This window comes from Aythya ferina (genome assembly GCF_964211825.1).
Source record: "Aythya ferina genome assembly, chromosome: 8".
In the NCBI taxonomy this organism is placed as follows: Eukaryota; Metazoa; Chordata; class Aves; order Anseriformes; family Anatidae; genus Aythya; species Aythya ferina.
In genome coordinates, this window is record NC_140304.1 from 31144914 (window position 1) to 31159290 (window position 14377).

The window sequence follows — 14377 nt, forward strand, 5'->3', positions numbered from 1 at the left end:
TTCTTAACATCGTACCCAGGATGGATGGAGATAAACTGTGAACAGATGGACTATGCAACCTGGTTGTGTCATATAAACACCAAATACAGCTTGCCTTTTGTAAGGACTTACATAGGAAATACCAAAAGGATGTATCCTAAATTTAAGGACAGAAACTCAAGTTCAGCTATCAGGATTTTCTTATGATCACACAGGACAGGTAAAACAGGATTTTAACTCATTTATTCCCAAGAACAGAAATTTTATCAACAGCTCAAGCTCCCCAGGCCTATGGGCTCCAAGATTGTACACCACTGCTTGTAACCATACGAAACACAAAAAGTTAATAGTGAGCTCCACGGGGACAAAATAGCACAAGGTCATTTTTCCAGCTTTGTTGTGCTATCTCCTCTTTCACACCACAAATATATTTTACTACCAGTCTAAAGATGGCCAGCTTTCAGAGATGAATGATACTTATAATAAAAATTAAAATAAAATAGCAGCAGATTAGATCTAAAAGGCAGACTTTAATGCATGGCTAAGGATTTGCACTGAATATGTATTGAGAAAAGTCCTCTAATATAGGTTTAGGCTCGTTTCTCTTGGAAGCATGCAAACTTGTAAATCAGACACAACAGAAATTATCCCTCTGCTGATTCTTCCCACAGAAGGGAGAATCAAGCTCATAAGAAATCCCAAAGACAGTACTTCGGTACTTAGAAAGACAACTACAGTATGAGCAAATAAAAGTATCATCGTTGCATTTCAACATGACAACAAAAGGCTTTGCTATGCAGAGAAGAAAACACCAGTGTCTGTGTATTGTACAATGTATTCTCCACCTGCAAAAATAAAGTGAAGTTCACATAAATATTACCGTGTAGGTGTTAGTTTATAAATGTGTTTTTTTTCTGACATGTCACTAACTACTAATCTTCCAAAAATCTTGTATTAAAAAAAAAAAAAAACACACTGAGTTATTGAATGCAAACATTTACACGTCAAGGGAGACTCTGATTACTCAAATTGTTCTGCAGGTTCAAGGTTCCTATCACTATGAAGTGCGTCTGTAAATACTGATCAAGGGATTTGCCATAACACAAAAAAAAAAAAAAAAAAAAGACAAAAAAAAAAGACAGAAAACAACCCACAACCAAACCAAACCAAAAAACCCTTTTCATCAGAGTTTACAGCTTTCCACTGATGTTACTGTAAGATGTAATTTTTTACTACCTAGCATACCATCCAGACAATTCTACTGTCTGTCAAGCTCCATCCCTAAGAAGGTACCATTCGACAATGAGGGAATTTCTACCTAATGGTGGGGAAGTGTCCATTATACACACACACACACACACAAAAAAAGAGAGGGAGACACACACACATCAAAAGTTCATCTGGAATAATCAAAAGGAAGAGCCACAACTTCAAGTATAAGAAACATAATAATTAGTTGACTGAATGTCACAAATATTATTTGTTAGTAAAAACATACATATGAATTAGAGTATCGAGCCACAATGGAATTTTCATCTGGGACACCATGTACAACTTCAGTGTCCCATGGTTACCGGCCCTTTAGCTTTGGCAGTTAATACTTCCAAAAATAAGGTAAAGAATGTATACTTTCAGAAGAGTCTGGAAAGACAAAGCATATCTTCATTTAGGTACCTTAATTATGCTACCTCACGATGTAGTACTACGGGTGTATAACTGGTAGAGTGCCATATGCCCCACGCTACCAGTGAGAGCCAGAAGTGGCTGGACAGCTGCATTGCAAACCCTGCATTAATTTGTACCTGTAACTAAGCCTGCCAGGCAGTGCCTTCACATATCCAATCCTGAGCAACTGCAATTATTAAAGAATAATCGCTATTAATTTAATTCTATATGAAATATCAGTTTCTCCTAAACAAAAATCACGGCACTGCTTCCACAAAGCACGAAACACGCTTACGCATCCTTCTCTGCTTGACACTGCCCTCTTCTGGATAATCTGCTTTCCAACTCGTTCTGCTCATTTCCATCTCCTGGGAGGTCTACAAGGAAAGAAACAATGATAAAAACAAAACACTGAGTATTTGAAGCACGTGAAGAAGGTGTTAATATGAACCTTGACTGATAAATGATCTTTTAGATCGAGAAAAACACTCACTTATGAAGCAGGGCAGATTCCCTTGTAATGAAACACCCTAACTGGACTATTATTTATTCTTTCATAATTTGACCTCTCATCAATTCCCATGACATTTATATTTGTGAAAAGCTCGGCATTATCATATTAATAACTGGAATTTTGTATAATTTTGACAATGTCTGCATTCTACATTTTTTTTTTAATCCTATTAGCTGCCTAAATACAACATATTAGCACAGAGCTTTACCATGAAAACACCTCAATGACTGAGCAATGAAACCTCCATTCCCTTTAATAAGTGCTTGGCCCCTAGTTCTGTCTTGTAAACAACTACAAGGAGACAGTGCAAATTATTTCCAAAGGCTCTGACATACCATACTGACAATATAATACTCTAACTTGTCATACGATGGGGCATGATAAATCATATGCCAGCTGCCATTATTCTGCATGTCGAGCCATATTTCTATATTTCAGCGCACCAATACCTTGAGCAGTTGCACGCTTTGTGAGGGAACAGGAATAGGTTATTACCATAAAAAGTCCATTCCCGTGGATTTGTTAGCAAAATCTTGACTCACTAGTGATGTCAGGGAAACAAACTGTCCTCCTGTCATTGTAGGCTGGGCATTCTCAAATGATCAGGTTCTAGTGTGTCTATCACAGGCTGCTCTCCCACAGCAGGTGGACAGGGAGGATGCTCTCAGTGAAGCAGATGAGATGAGGAAAAGTAGAGCAGGAACAAAATAACACCTTTAGCTTGTTGGCTGCTGGCTGAAGTGGCTCAATAACCTCATTATGTATAACACACAAGATACGCAATGTATCTCTGATCACAACAGGCTTTCTGAACTTCCATCTGTTTACACAACTTATCACTACTTATACAATTCAGACAAATCACAGGAGAACAAAACAGACTAAATATTGTTTATATTGTCCATTACCATTGCTTTTAAAGTCAGTACATTAGCTTGTCAGTTCTGCTTGCCTTCCAGTTAGCACATCAGGAGGGTGATATTCTTGCAGAAAGAGCACTGCATCCCTTTCAACTAATTCTCAAAAAATAGCGTATACTGTCACACTTCATCTCACAGCACAAAAGTCCTTGGTGAGTCTACTGAAACTAGCGAGGCCATAACTGTTCACAGTCCCGTGCTTCACACGGCCTATATGGTCACCTTTCAACACCTCAGGTGTTGTATCTATCTATGCTCCACCTAAAAAGAGGTCACATCCAAAGAGACTATTTTTGATTGTGGCTGAAGTCAAAAACATCATATAACGTGAGTTTTTAGTAATTCCCACCTTAAGAATTCCCCCCAGAAACACTCTCATTTTCTCGTGACAGTATCACTCTTGTTTTCTGTTGCAATGTACAATTTCACTTCTTTGAGCACAGTTCTATCCTGCTTTGCAACAGATTTCATTTGGATCTGACAGTCATTAAGGAGAGAATGGTGGAGGTGTATGCATGCCTATGAGGGGGCAGAGGCATAATTGATGCATTCTTTTTTTTTTTTTTTTCTTCTGGTACCAGTATTCCCCTTAAAAAATTAAATCATTAGCACATTTAGTAATTAGCAACTTTGAACTGCATAACACTCAGCTTTAGTTCACTGTACTTGTAGCCAAACAGTGCCAAAGAAGTTCACAGCAAGGTATTTTCAGACAGTTTACATCCATCCCTACAACAGATATGTAAGGTCTTTACCGTGGCCTTACCAAATGCATTCATCCCAGAACAGACCCTCCAGAATGAGATACTTTCCCTATTTTACTTCAATCTCTCTCCTTTCTGACATTAGACAGAGAAAGAGGCCACACTAAGAACTACACATTTTGATTTCTTCTACCTAGATCTGAATTATCACACAGAAGTATCAGCACACAGGGATAGATTAAGTTTTAATTTTAATATTTTGTAAAACATTTAGAAATACCTCAGAATGACAAGCTGCTATCGAAGTTCAAGCTGTTCCACCACAGTAGCTAAAGGTTAAGACCCCAAAAGATTTCATTTTAAATCTAGAGTACTTTCATTTCAATCAGTCATCAGTTATCAAAGAGAGAGCACTTTTAGGCCAGTGCTATGGAATGACAGAATCTTGGATTGATTTAAACATAAGTAAATTGATTGGGGTGGTTCCTGTCTTCTCATAAAATAAATGTTACTTTTGAACAGTCTGAGCATTTTGTAGGGATTTAGTCTTCTTTGAGGCACTCCTCCACACTGTTATTCAAAAATTAGACAAGTAATTTCCTTCTGCCTCCAGCGAGATGGATTCAGAGAACTTTTTATACTTTATAAAACACAAATTAAGTTTTGTTTGTCTGTTGGTTTTGTTTGTTTGTTTTATAGCTAGTGGCATTATTTTGTAATAAAAATTCATTCCTACAGAAAAACAGAATACAGATTATACAGTAACACCTCACCTACAGGTAATATCCATAATCTGATAAAACACTGCAACACTTAAAATGAAAGTGTCTTTTCAGAAGAAGAGAAATGGTGGACTTAAAAGGACAACTTGAAGCTGGGATATAAGAAGTCTGTTCCACCAGCTTGTAGCTATATGAACATGGGGGCAAAGATGGCTCGTACTCCATTACTGAATAATTACCCATCTAAATGTCAGCTCTGATCACGTGATCTGTCTTTTTATAGGCAAAATGAATGTTCCCTTATGTCCATATTTAATAATAGTATGGAAATGCAGTACATGTTCACCTTTCCCATCGACATCGTAGTAGATACGCATTTTAGTACAAGATGTTTTGCTCCCTTTTTTGATTTTACCTAAGAGATAAGGCATGTAATGCAAATGCTGAGCTGCTGAAGGAAAGTTTTAAAACACTACCATGTGTTGTGTCACAGAAGGACACCCGGCTAAAATAAAGGAAAGAGTCATTAAAGCAGAAAAATACAAATACACAGGAATATTCAAGAGATAATATTTAATGATCCACAGTATTTTTAATTTTGTATCTCACTGCTACCATCATAAAAAAAAATTAAAAACTTTTTGCAAAGCTGAGTGTTAAAAAGGATAACATAGAAAGGGGACATAGATTATTCTAATCTGATTCTTCCCTCAGGATACAAGCAGTCCTAATTCAATGATCAACAGCTACTAGGTTTAACGTGCAGTCACTTTGCTGGAATCCGATTACTTGCTGTTCCATTCTGGGTAAGAATGTAGGATGCCATGTCAAGACAAAACAATTAACTTAAGTGTGGAAAAATAACTGACCCTTCTGTGACATGGAAGATGCCAGTATGGGCACATCAACTGATTGCACTAAAAGATCTCTGATCGGATGGAGAATACCTCTTGGAAACTCTCCTCACTGACAGGTTTCTTTGTACAGGATACAGAAAGTTATATTTGCCACAAAGGAAAAAAGGACACACAGACTCTTCACATAATCCAGGAAGTATCAGTTCACAGCTTGTGAGGACAAGGGTATTCTAAAATATAGGTACCATCTTAAGACACCCAGCTTATACAACTAATTGAGAGATGCTATCATTCATCATGAGAGCAGAGAGAAATTAGTCTAATTATTCCTCCAAAGGCTTCTTGGAATGTCGATGGCTGAAAGTCATTTTTGTACTAGTTCTGGGGGTAAATGCCCAATTTAAAAGCTGACAGAGAAGAACCTCTACTCTGGGGAGCACAGAAATCAGCAGTCAACCTGGTAGGAAAGTTGTGAAGCTTCCAATTGGCAGTGAATGCTCAAGAAAAACTCAACTGACATTAAAACTGTCTGACAAACAGGTAAGGAAGATGTAAAGACAGGTCATAAGGAATAATCACAGCAAAATAAAGAATTCGTATATAGCTATTTCTGTTTAGTTTTCTAGCATGACTACTACTTAGGAGAAAAAAATAAATTAATGAAAAAACACCACACAAAAGCCTGTAACTCTGCATAGCTATACTACTACCAAAACACTTGTATGCTTTGGTACTCTGCTATTTTTATTAAGGAAAAGGGATGTAATGATCACAGACTATAGTACCTTCCACTTGCAGGATATTTTAGTAATTTTCGTTTTTAGTTTGGCCTGTTTTGACAGAATTCCAACATTCCTTTCCAAAAAAATAAAAATCTATTATTTGTGTGCGTGTGTGAAGAAATTCACTTTTGCTGATCCTCATGAGAGCATAATGGTGCAATAGCTAGTACAAAAATCTGCAGACAACTAGATAAATTTCAAACAGTGGTTATTCTATCCTGCTCAGAATGTTTCTACTCATCATAATTCATGAATGTTAGTGAGGCCTCAATTACTGCACATAAATTCCAAAATATATGGGGCATAAAAAGCTCTTTAACCCAACAAAAAGGCATAACAAGAACTGATGGCTGAAAATTAAAGCCAGACAAATTCAAGATTTTTTATTTTTTTTATTTTTAAGATAGTGACTGAATTTAACAAGGTATATGCTAATAAGGGAATCGACAGATTATTATTATTGTTTTTGTTGTTATTATTGTTGTTTTTTAAATCATTTGAAGTTTTCACATTGAGACAACCACCTTTATAGGAGTTATACTACAGGGAAAAAAAAAACCTCTTGGGCTTTATCTGGGAAAGATGGCAAGTCTCTTTGTATTATTTTTTTAATACAGTAAGTCACACTAGCTGAGTTAGTGATTCTTCTACACTTAAAATCCACAACGTATATAAGCAGGTTAGTCTACTGAAAATATACTTCTTGAGCAGTCATACTTTGTCTGCATGAAAAAACTGACTGTGTGAGTGGACATATGTCCTAAACTGAATGGGAAATAACTTCACAGTAAAGGTATATTTTCTGAGAGCTAGTGACAGCGTTACGTCAACTTAATTAAACACTGCCTTACTCCGAAAAACAATGGTACAAAAATTACATAAAAGAAGGCAAAGAAGAATAGTTAGTCTAATTCAGCTTCTTTTTTAGCTTTGATCTGATAACATCTACGTAACTTTCAATATTCGTAGAGGAAGACTCAGAACTGAGAAATGCAGTCTGTGTGCATGGATGCATGCGTTTATTTTCCTGGCATGAACAGCTAAGCCTGCCCCTCCACACCAAACTGGGAAGTACATAAGCTTTAAGACAAAAAAGAACTCAAACATGAGACATAAATTACTAAATCAGGCCAATAACCAGAAAAACGTTGCAATAAGAAAGACAAAATGTTCAACTAACCATTTGATAGGCCATTTCTGAGATCTCGTGCGTTATGACTTGTGGGAGATGAAAATGGACTTATCTGGCGCGTTCCTGTTGTAGGTGAGTACAAGTTTATATTCTTCTTTTTGGTCAAAGGTGTTGCTTCAGATGGCTGTGATGTAATAAGAGACAGAGAATCTGGATCAACATTGGCTGAAGATATAGGGGCATCTACGCACATCTGAACCCACAACAAACTTTCCTTTTGCAAAGCAAATACATTTCAGCCTCTACCCTTCCTATCAGCAGAGTTGCATACTGCATCCCAAATCAGCCAAAGCCTTTCTGAAAATTTACTATCAGGTAAAAGATTTTTTTTCTAAGTAATTCCAAACTTTACTCCCATTTATGGGAAGCACATAATACATGTGCAAACATTGGTTTTACTCAAAGCTCTACAATCCAGGAAGAATCCAAGCCCAGGGAAAAAACTGTAGTACACTGCTGAGTAATTCAATAAAAGAAAATATTAATGTTTATAGATTTAAATTGTTACAGTGTTATAACAAGGAAACTCCATTTAAAAAGTCTATGCTTACAGGTGAAATAAATAGTAAACCAGGAACATGAGTTGTAGCTATAAGCATAACAGGCAACTATGTAACCCTCAGAAGTTTTCTTCTCAGTTCCAGCCAGCTGTTAATTTAACTGTCCTAAAGCACAATACTCAATTTTTCACACCTACATAAACCTGCATTCTATGGTTATCTGTATGAATGAGTGTTTTTATCACAACTTCTACTGTGTTCTAGGCTTCACCAAAATTCCAGCATGAGCTCCAGAAGTCTATGCACCGAACTCGTATTAAAGCTTCCTGATCTTTTCATCTCTCATTTGAAAGCATTTCCTGTGCCACTTGTACCGCCACCTATGTTCACACTCATTTTATTTCACGGAATGATATAGGTTCCAAGTATAATTTCTGCAATTATACTTTAAAACAGTGACAATACATTTAATTCTAATTCAAGTGAAGATGTAATACTGATACATGGAACAGCATTATATCTCCAGCGCTGCAAGCTATGCTATTTCTATTTCTTTTACAAAAAGCTGCAGTTCTGATGCCTTTCTTCCCTTACTCTCCCTTGAGCGGTTATCCTTAATTTAGAACCTAACAGTGTTAGTATTGGTCATCAGGATTATGACTTACACTGTATTTCAAAGGATATAATTTGCTGCCCACTTACCTAGCTTTCTTATCCCACCTGGAAATCAGTCTGTCTTGTTTTAGTCTTGAATACCCTAAATCATTCTGCATCAGCTGTTCATACTCTCTTTGCAGACTACTGGTATTTTAAACAGTACCTGATAGAAACCATCAGTCTGTCAGCACTAATACTATGCCACGTTCACCCAGGTTGAAGAAATGTGTGCGTATTTTTTTTTTTAATGAAATATTAATTACTGTAAAGTATTGATACCACTTTAGGCATTTAATTGACATAAATTTTCTTTTGAAACAGGGACAATCTGCAATCTGCTTACACTTTCAGAACATTTTTCCTGCTTAACACTGACCAGCAGTCACCTCAGCCACCATGTTTCTGGATATAAGTCAAGACTCCTTTGAGCAGCTACCTGGAAAAAAAAGTTACTGTAGTACTTAGAAGGACAGTATTTATTTGACAATAAGAACTTCTGTTCTAGATTGAAGGGTCCTAGTCCAGTTATACGCACACATTTATATATAAATAAATGGTAGCATACCAAAATTAAAAAGATTAAAAATACTCGATTCTGATCTGGTTAGTTTGAGCATACTTTGGGTAGTCTGACCAGCAGGTGGAATGAGGTCCTCCAGAATAACAGGAGAGGATCTGAAGAAATGGCAATGGAAGGGGCAGAACTAAGAGAGATACTTCACATAAACCTTGTGTGTTTATTACCTTACATTCCTTTCTACCTTCAATACTGTTATTTAATCACAGCACACTTTAAATCATCATTACGTACCTGTTAGAGGCATTGTATGAATTAAAAATCATAGTGTAAGCCCACATTATTACTGAGATTCCAATAAAAGTTTTCATCATTCAGATGGGCTTTTGTTAAGCTTTATGCTGAAGAAGGTTTCCTGAACGCAGGTAACCACCAAGCAACTCTTCCTTTTTATCTTGCGGGGAGGGAGGCAGGGAAGGAATAGCTTTAAGGCATAAAAAGAATTGTGTGTAATTTCAGCTGGACCACTCATCTACAAAAACGTTACTACAACCCAAGAAACAGATGCAAAATTACAGTCACAGCTGCATTCTGAGCAGAACAAGTTGGGTAATGGTACACTAAGCTGCTAATTAAATTGCTAATGATTTTTTTTAGTGCCATTGCAGTATTTTGCCATCTTTCTTTAAAGAAAGAAAAAATCTAGCAAATTTTTAGAATTGCACATTTCTATTTTGCAAACTACCAGCGAGACTTCCAAGTACGTGCTGCATATAAACGAAGCTCTTCAAAAGGACACAGACGTGGAGATTTATTGGGAGCTCATTTACTGACCAGCTATTTCCTCTTTATACACTTTTCCAAAATTTTCCTTCCTTTAAATACTGCTATCCTCACAAGCTTCTCTGCATTGGTGTCTGCAGCAACACCCACTGTTGGTAGAAGCAGATAATAAACTGACATATGTCATGACATGCTGGTACTGGGAGTATACTATAGCTGCATTTACAAAAAATAATAGCAACAGTACAATTTTATTTTTATTGTGATAACTGTGGTGAAATTTATTGCAGTGTTAGTACTTTATTGTTTCATTATGCCAGATTTGCTGAGGGAGGTAATTATATCCTTGTCATGAAAATGCCTTTAATGTTTTCATTTCAATTTTGCAGTTTATAATATGCAGATTACAGCATTATCATAATTCCATATTGTTACATGTACAATTACATGGCAGAACATTTGCTTCCAGGATAACGGAGCTAATTTCTAATAAATGATTTCACCAAGGATCTTAACTCGTTCAGCTCTTGAGTAAATAGGGAAGGCAATAAAAATATGCATATTTCACCCATTATTTTCAAATGATTCATTCAGTTATACATTACTTAAAGCCAGGCAGTTCTGTGACAAATAGAACACAACAGATTTTATACTAATATTTCCATCAGTAATTTTGTGCCTTCCTGAGATTTTTTTCTGGACAGCAACCAATCTGTAACATAAGCATAACTAATGAAATGCCATGTTTATATACAGATATATGTGCATGTAAACACACACGTATCCTAAATCATTCCAGAAACCAAAAATACTTACATTATATTTTTTAACACCATCCAACTTCAGTGATCTCTTAGCTCTGCAAGATAAAAATACGGACAAATTTTATGGTCATCTAAACACAAAGATTTCTAGTAGTAAGGTTTATAATCTGTAATTGTAAAGACATTTTTCTTTTTCATATGTTTTGCTTTTTTTTTTTTTTATACCGCACAAGAAAAACTAATCTCATCTAAAACAAATACATTAACTGATTAAAATACTGTGCAACAAAAACACGGCTTGTTTAGAAGGATAAAGTGTTTGCGCAGAAAAATCCAATTCTCCATTTTATACCAGAGATAAAAATTAAGACACTTAAGTGAAATTGCTCAGAACACAAAATGTTCATTTGTCTCTTTCTAAAGGACTATAAACAATGAAAAAATGCAAAAGCATTATTATTTACCTACCTTCCGAGCAAGGGTTGAAATTATTTTTCCATTAGTAGAAATAACGCATCAGGCACTTAAAGCACAGGTACAGCCAAGGTGAAAAAAGTAGTTCTTCCCATCATTTTAGCTCTTAACATGATTCAGTGCTACCAGACTATGACTTAACTGGGGAACAGATGCTCTATGTCTTTACAGGTCCCCAAACCATAAGAAACTATTTTCTAGTCTTCTTCACTATACTGATTCAGGAACATGCCAAGCTCTCTCTGCAAAATCTGCTCTGCTGAACTGGATGCCCAGCTGTTAATGGCAACGCTAGAAGAGGAAAGCTGAATATTTATAATACTTTATATCGTACAGCTGTCTTCTAAAGAGCAGTCATCAAAATTTTATTGAATGCAGACTAAAAGCTCAAAGGAAAGAAAGGTCAACATAAATTAAGACTATTTTTCCCAGAGACAACTGAAACTTTTAAAGTACATTCTTAAATCTTAACAACAGTTTAAAGCATTATATAAAACAATGAAGAAAAAAAACCTAAAATCTTTATATGAACAATCCCCAAGAAACATATATACTGTATCAAATTAAACAAGATTTGGAAAATACATCATATTTCAAGAATTTAGCGCAATTTTCATCTCAGAAAAGAATGTTTTGTCTTGTAAGGAATTAAGATGACCTTATTCCAAACACATCCTCTTCTAATTTACGGTACTGCTCCAAACCTGCATTAAAAGAGTTGTAAAAATTGGAACATGGAAAACACATCTTTGAAATGTAACTCTGGTAAAGGTTTTTAGCGAATACTGGTTTACAATCATCTCCATTACACAAAAAAAAAAAAAAGAAAAAAAAGAAAGAAAGAAGTATTCTATCTCAAAAAAAAAAAAAAGCCAAGTAAACATGTAACATTTAAATTAAAAAAAAAGTGACTGAAATTCTTGCCAAAGGGCAGTCAAAGCTGTACTGGTTTGATGGAATTCTTTACAATGTATTTCCTTTTTAAATAACAATCCATATTGCTTAAGGAATGCAGACTCCATTACATCTTCCACCCCAGTGGCAGCAGGGAAACATTATATTTATTAATATATCTACTCCGAAAGGGTGCTCTAGGGGCCAATGCATTTGCATGTTATACTAAGGCCTGTGATGATGGAAGTTTTTATGATGGACTTCAAAAGATGCTGTGAGCCAAAGTAAAGGAGAATCTGGACTGAACATAGCTGTAGGATAAAGATAAATGAGAAACTGCATGAAAAATGCACTAAATTATAAACATTTAGAAAATTTCGTACAGAAAAAGTTGTGGATTGGTCAAGACCATGTTATTTAAAGTCTGTCAAATATTGTGTATGGCAATAGAGTTGTAGACAGCCCGAATTGCCCTCTGCTGGCCTGCAAAACCCCAGCAAACACCCTGAGCCCTGGTGCTGAAGAAGCAGCCTCACTCCAGACAAGCACTTTTACACTAGAAGAAGCTGTATGGGTACACGTTTGGCTTCAGGAGGTCAGCTTAGCCTTGCTCGTCCCAGTCAGATTCTGTCCTACCCAGCAGCCTTTTTTGCTTGTCGTCTTCTTTTTAGCAATTGTCTTTCTGATTCTATAACAAGAGAATGCAAAAATCTCTGGGCATTTGCTGTTCAGCCCAAACAAGTTAACATCTCTGCTCTTAGTCTAAACGCACTCCTTGGCTAGGACCACTGAAACACGTTAGATGTCTGGGTGAGTTTTGGAGACCCAGTCAGCCAAAGCCTTTGTTCTCAGATTTTTCAAAAGATGAACATCTTTTGATGTTCACATCTAAGTGCAAACAAAATTCCCCAAAATTCCCATTTTAGGAAACACCATGGAGGAAGAGCACCAACTTTAGTTTGGTTTACCTTTTTTTTAGCCAGTGTGAAGAAGAGGCAGAAAGGTCATGCAGATGTGATTACAGTTTACAACAACTTATTTATCTGAGTTTCCTACTCTTGAATTGGCTCAAAATTCCCTAACAAGGCTTATTGTATTTTCTGAACTACGCAGAGTATGACAACACATTTATAGCTAGTTGTACACCCTGCAAGGATTACTTGCAGGGTGTACAACTATCTATCATGTACAACGATCTATCAGGTGTAAGAACTGCATATTACTGCTATAGCGTATTGCTAACCTACCATTCTAGGCCATGGTGTCAGTTCCTCACTAATATTCAGAGATTTTTGCTCACTCACATATTGTTTTGGTGAAACCACTAATCTGACGTTAACTGTGAGTCTAGGTATGCAGTTTAATTTTCTGTAAAGAAATGGATTTCTTATTTTCTTTTTAACTCCACATATCCTTCTCTTTCTTTCCATCATAATCTGTTTATGAATGAATGTAATGATAGCAGTCACAGACAGATTAGGATACAAAAAACTATATTATGACTATATTCTTTCATTAAAAATACTCTGGGGATTATTGTAGCCCACTTTGAGGCCATTTCATTTAGCTTGCTCGTAAGTTTCTGCTTTGACTGTGGGAAAAAATAAAGCACCTCTATGCTATTTCTGTATTGCTCCATCTTTAAAACCTGCCAACAAAACTGTACTGTTAATTGGAAAAGCAGAAGAAAAGCACAATCATTATCCATGTTGGTAGTTAAACAGACTTAAACACCAGAAATCAAAGCTTGTGTACTGATCAATTTCTCTGTGTGACCATTCTACGATTACTTTAACTTCCAGCAGTCCACAGAAAAGGTGGCAGAAGCTGGAGCCTGTGCTAGATTTAACAAAAGTTAACTTTGAAGCTGTAAGGAGCTGTGAAGCGGGACAGCACCCCAAACCCACACGCAGGCGGCGTGCTGGCGCCTCACGGCCTCACCTTACCGGGGTGGAAATCAGCAACACCCTGCACTTTTTCTCCCCCCTAGTTGTTCTTCAGAAGGCCAAAACTCCACAAAACAGGGCCAGAATCACGAAACGGACAGGATTTATTCCTGACAGAGCCAACTCGAAGAGACACAGCCCCGCGGAAAGACAGCCCAGCCAGCCCCGCGCCCTCCCCACAGCAAGCAGGAGCTCCCCCAGCAGCACACAGCCCGGCTGCTGGATCCAGCACGACCCCATAACCCCACCACAGGGCTCCTGCCACCCCTCCAACCCCACACGAGGAGAACCAAGCTCCCCTGCCCGAGTTGCCCCGTCAGGAGGAGGAGAAAACCGAGCCCCCCCCCCCTCCCCTTAAGGCTCCCGCTACCTACGACATGAGGGCGCCTCCAGCCGCCGCCTCACGCAGCTCTCCCGCCCGAGCCTCGCCGTGCAGCGGCCAAACGCCGCCGGCTGGAAACGGAGCCGGGAGGGCGGTGGGCGGCCCTGGGGGGCGGGACGGGGGCG

At 37.3% G+C, this 14377-nt stretch overlaps 1 protein-coding gene across 2 annotated transcripts in view; it reads right to left on the minus strand.

Moving 5' to 3' along the window:
* ITGB3BP (integrin subunit beta 3 binding protein) overlaps positions 1–14373 on the minus strand; it is a 28059-nt gene extending 13686 nt beyond the window's left edge. Inside the window, exons 1-4 of one of the 2 annotated variants that reach the window (XM_084527664.1) lie at positions 14245–14373; positions 10609–10651; positions 7324–7459; positions 1940–2021 (exon numbers count right to left, since the gene is read on the minus strand). In XM_084527664.1, coding sequence (XP_084383790.1) covers positions 1940–2021; positions 7324–7459; positions 10609–10651; positions 14245–14249 — 266 coding nt within the window. In that variant the 5' untranslated portion in view covers positions 14250–14373. Of the gene's footprint in view, positions 1–1939; positions 2022–7323; positions 7460–10608; positions 10652–11688; positions 11793–14244 lie in introns of those variants that run through there. The other variant, XM_084527663.1, reaches the window with a different exon arrangement.
* Positions 14374–14377: the final 4 nt, after the last annotated feature.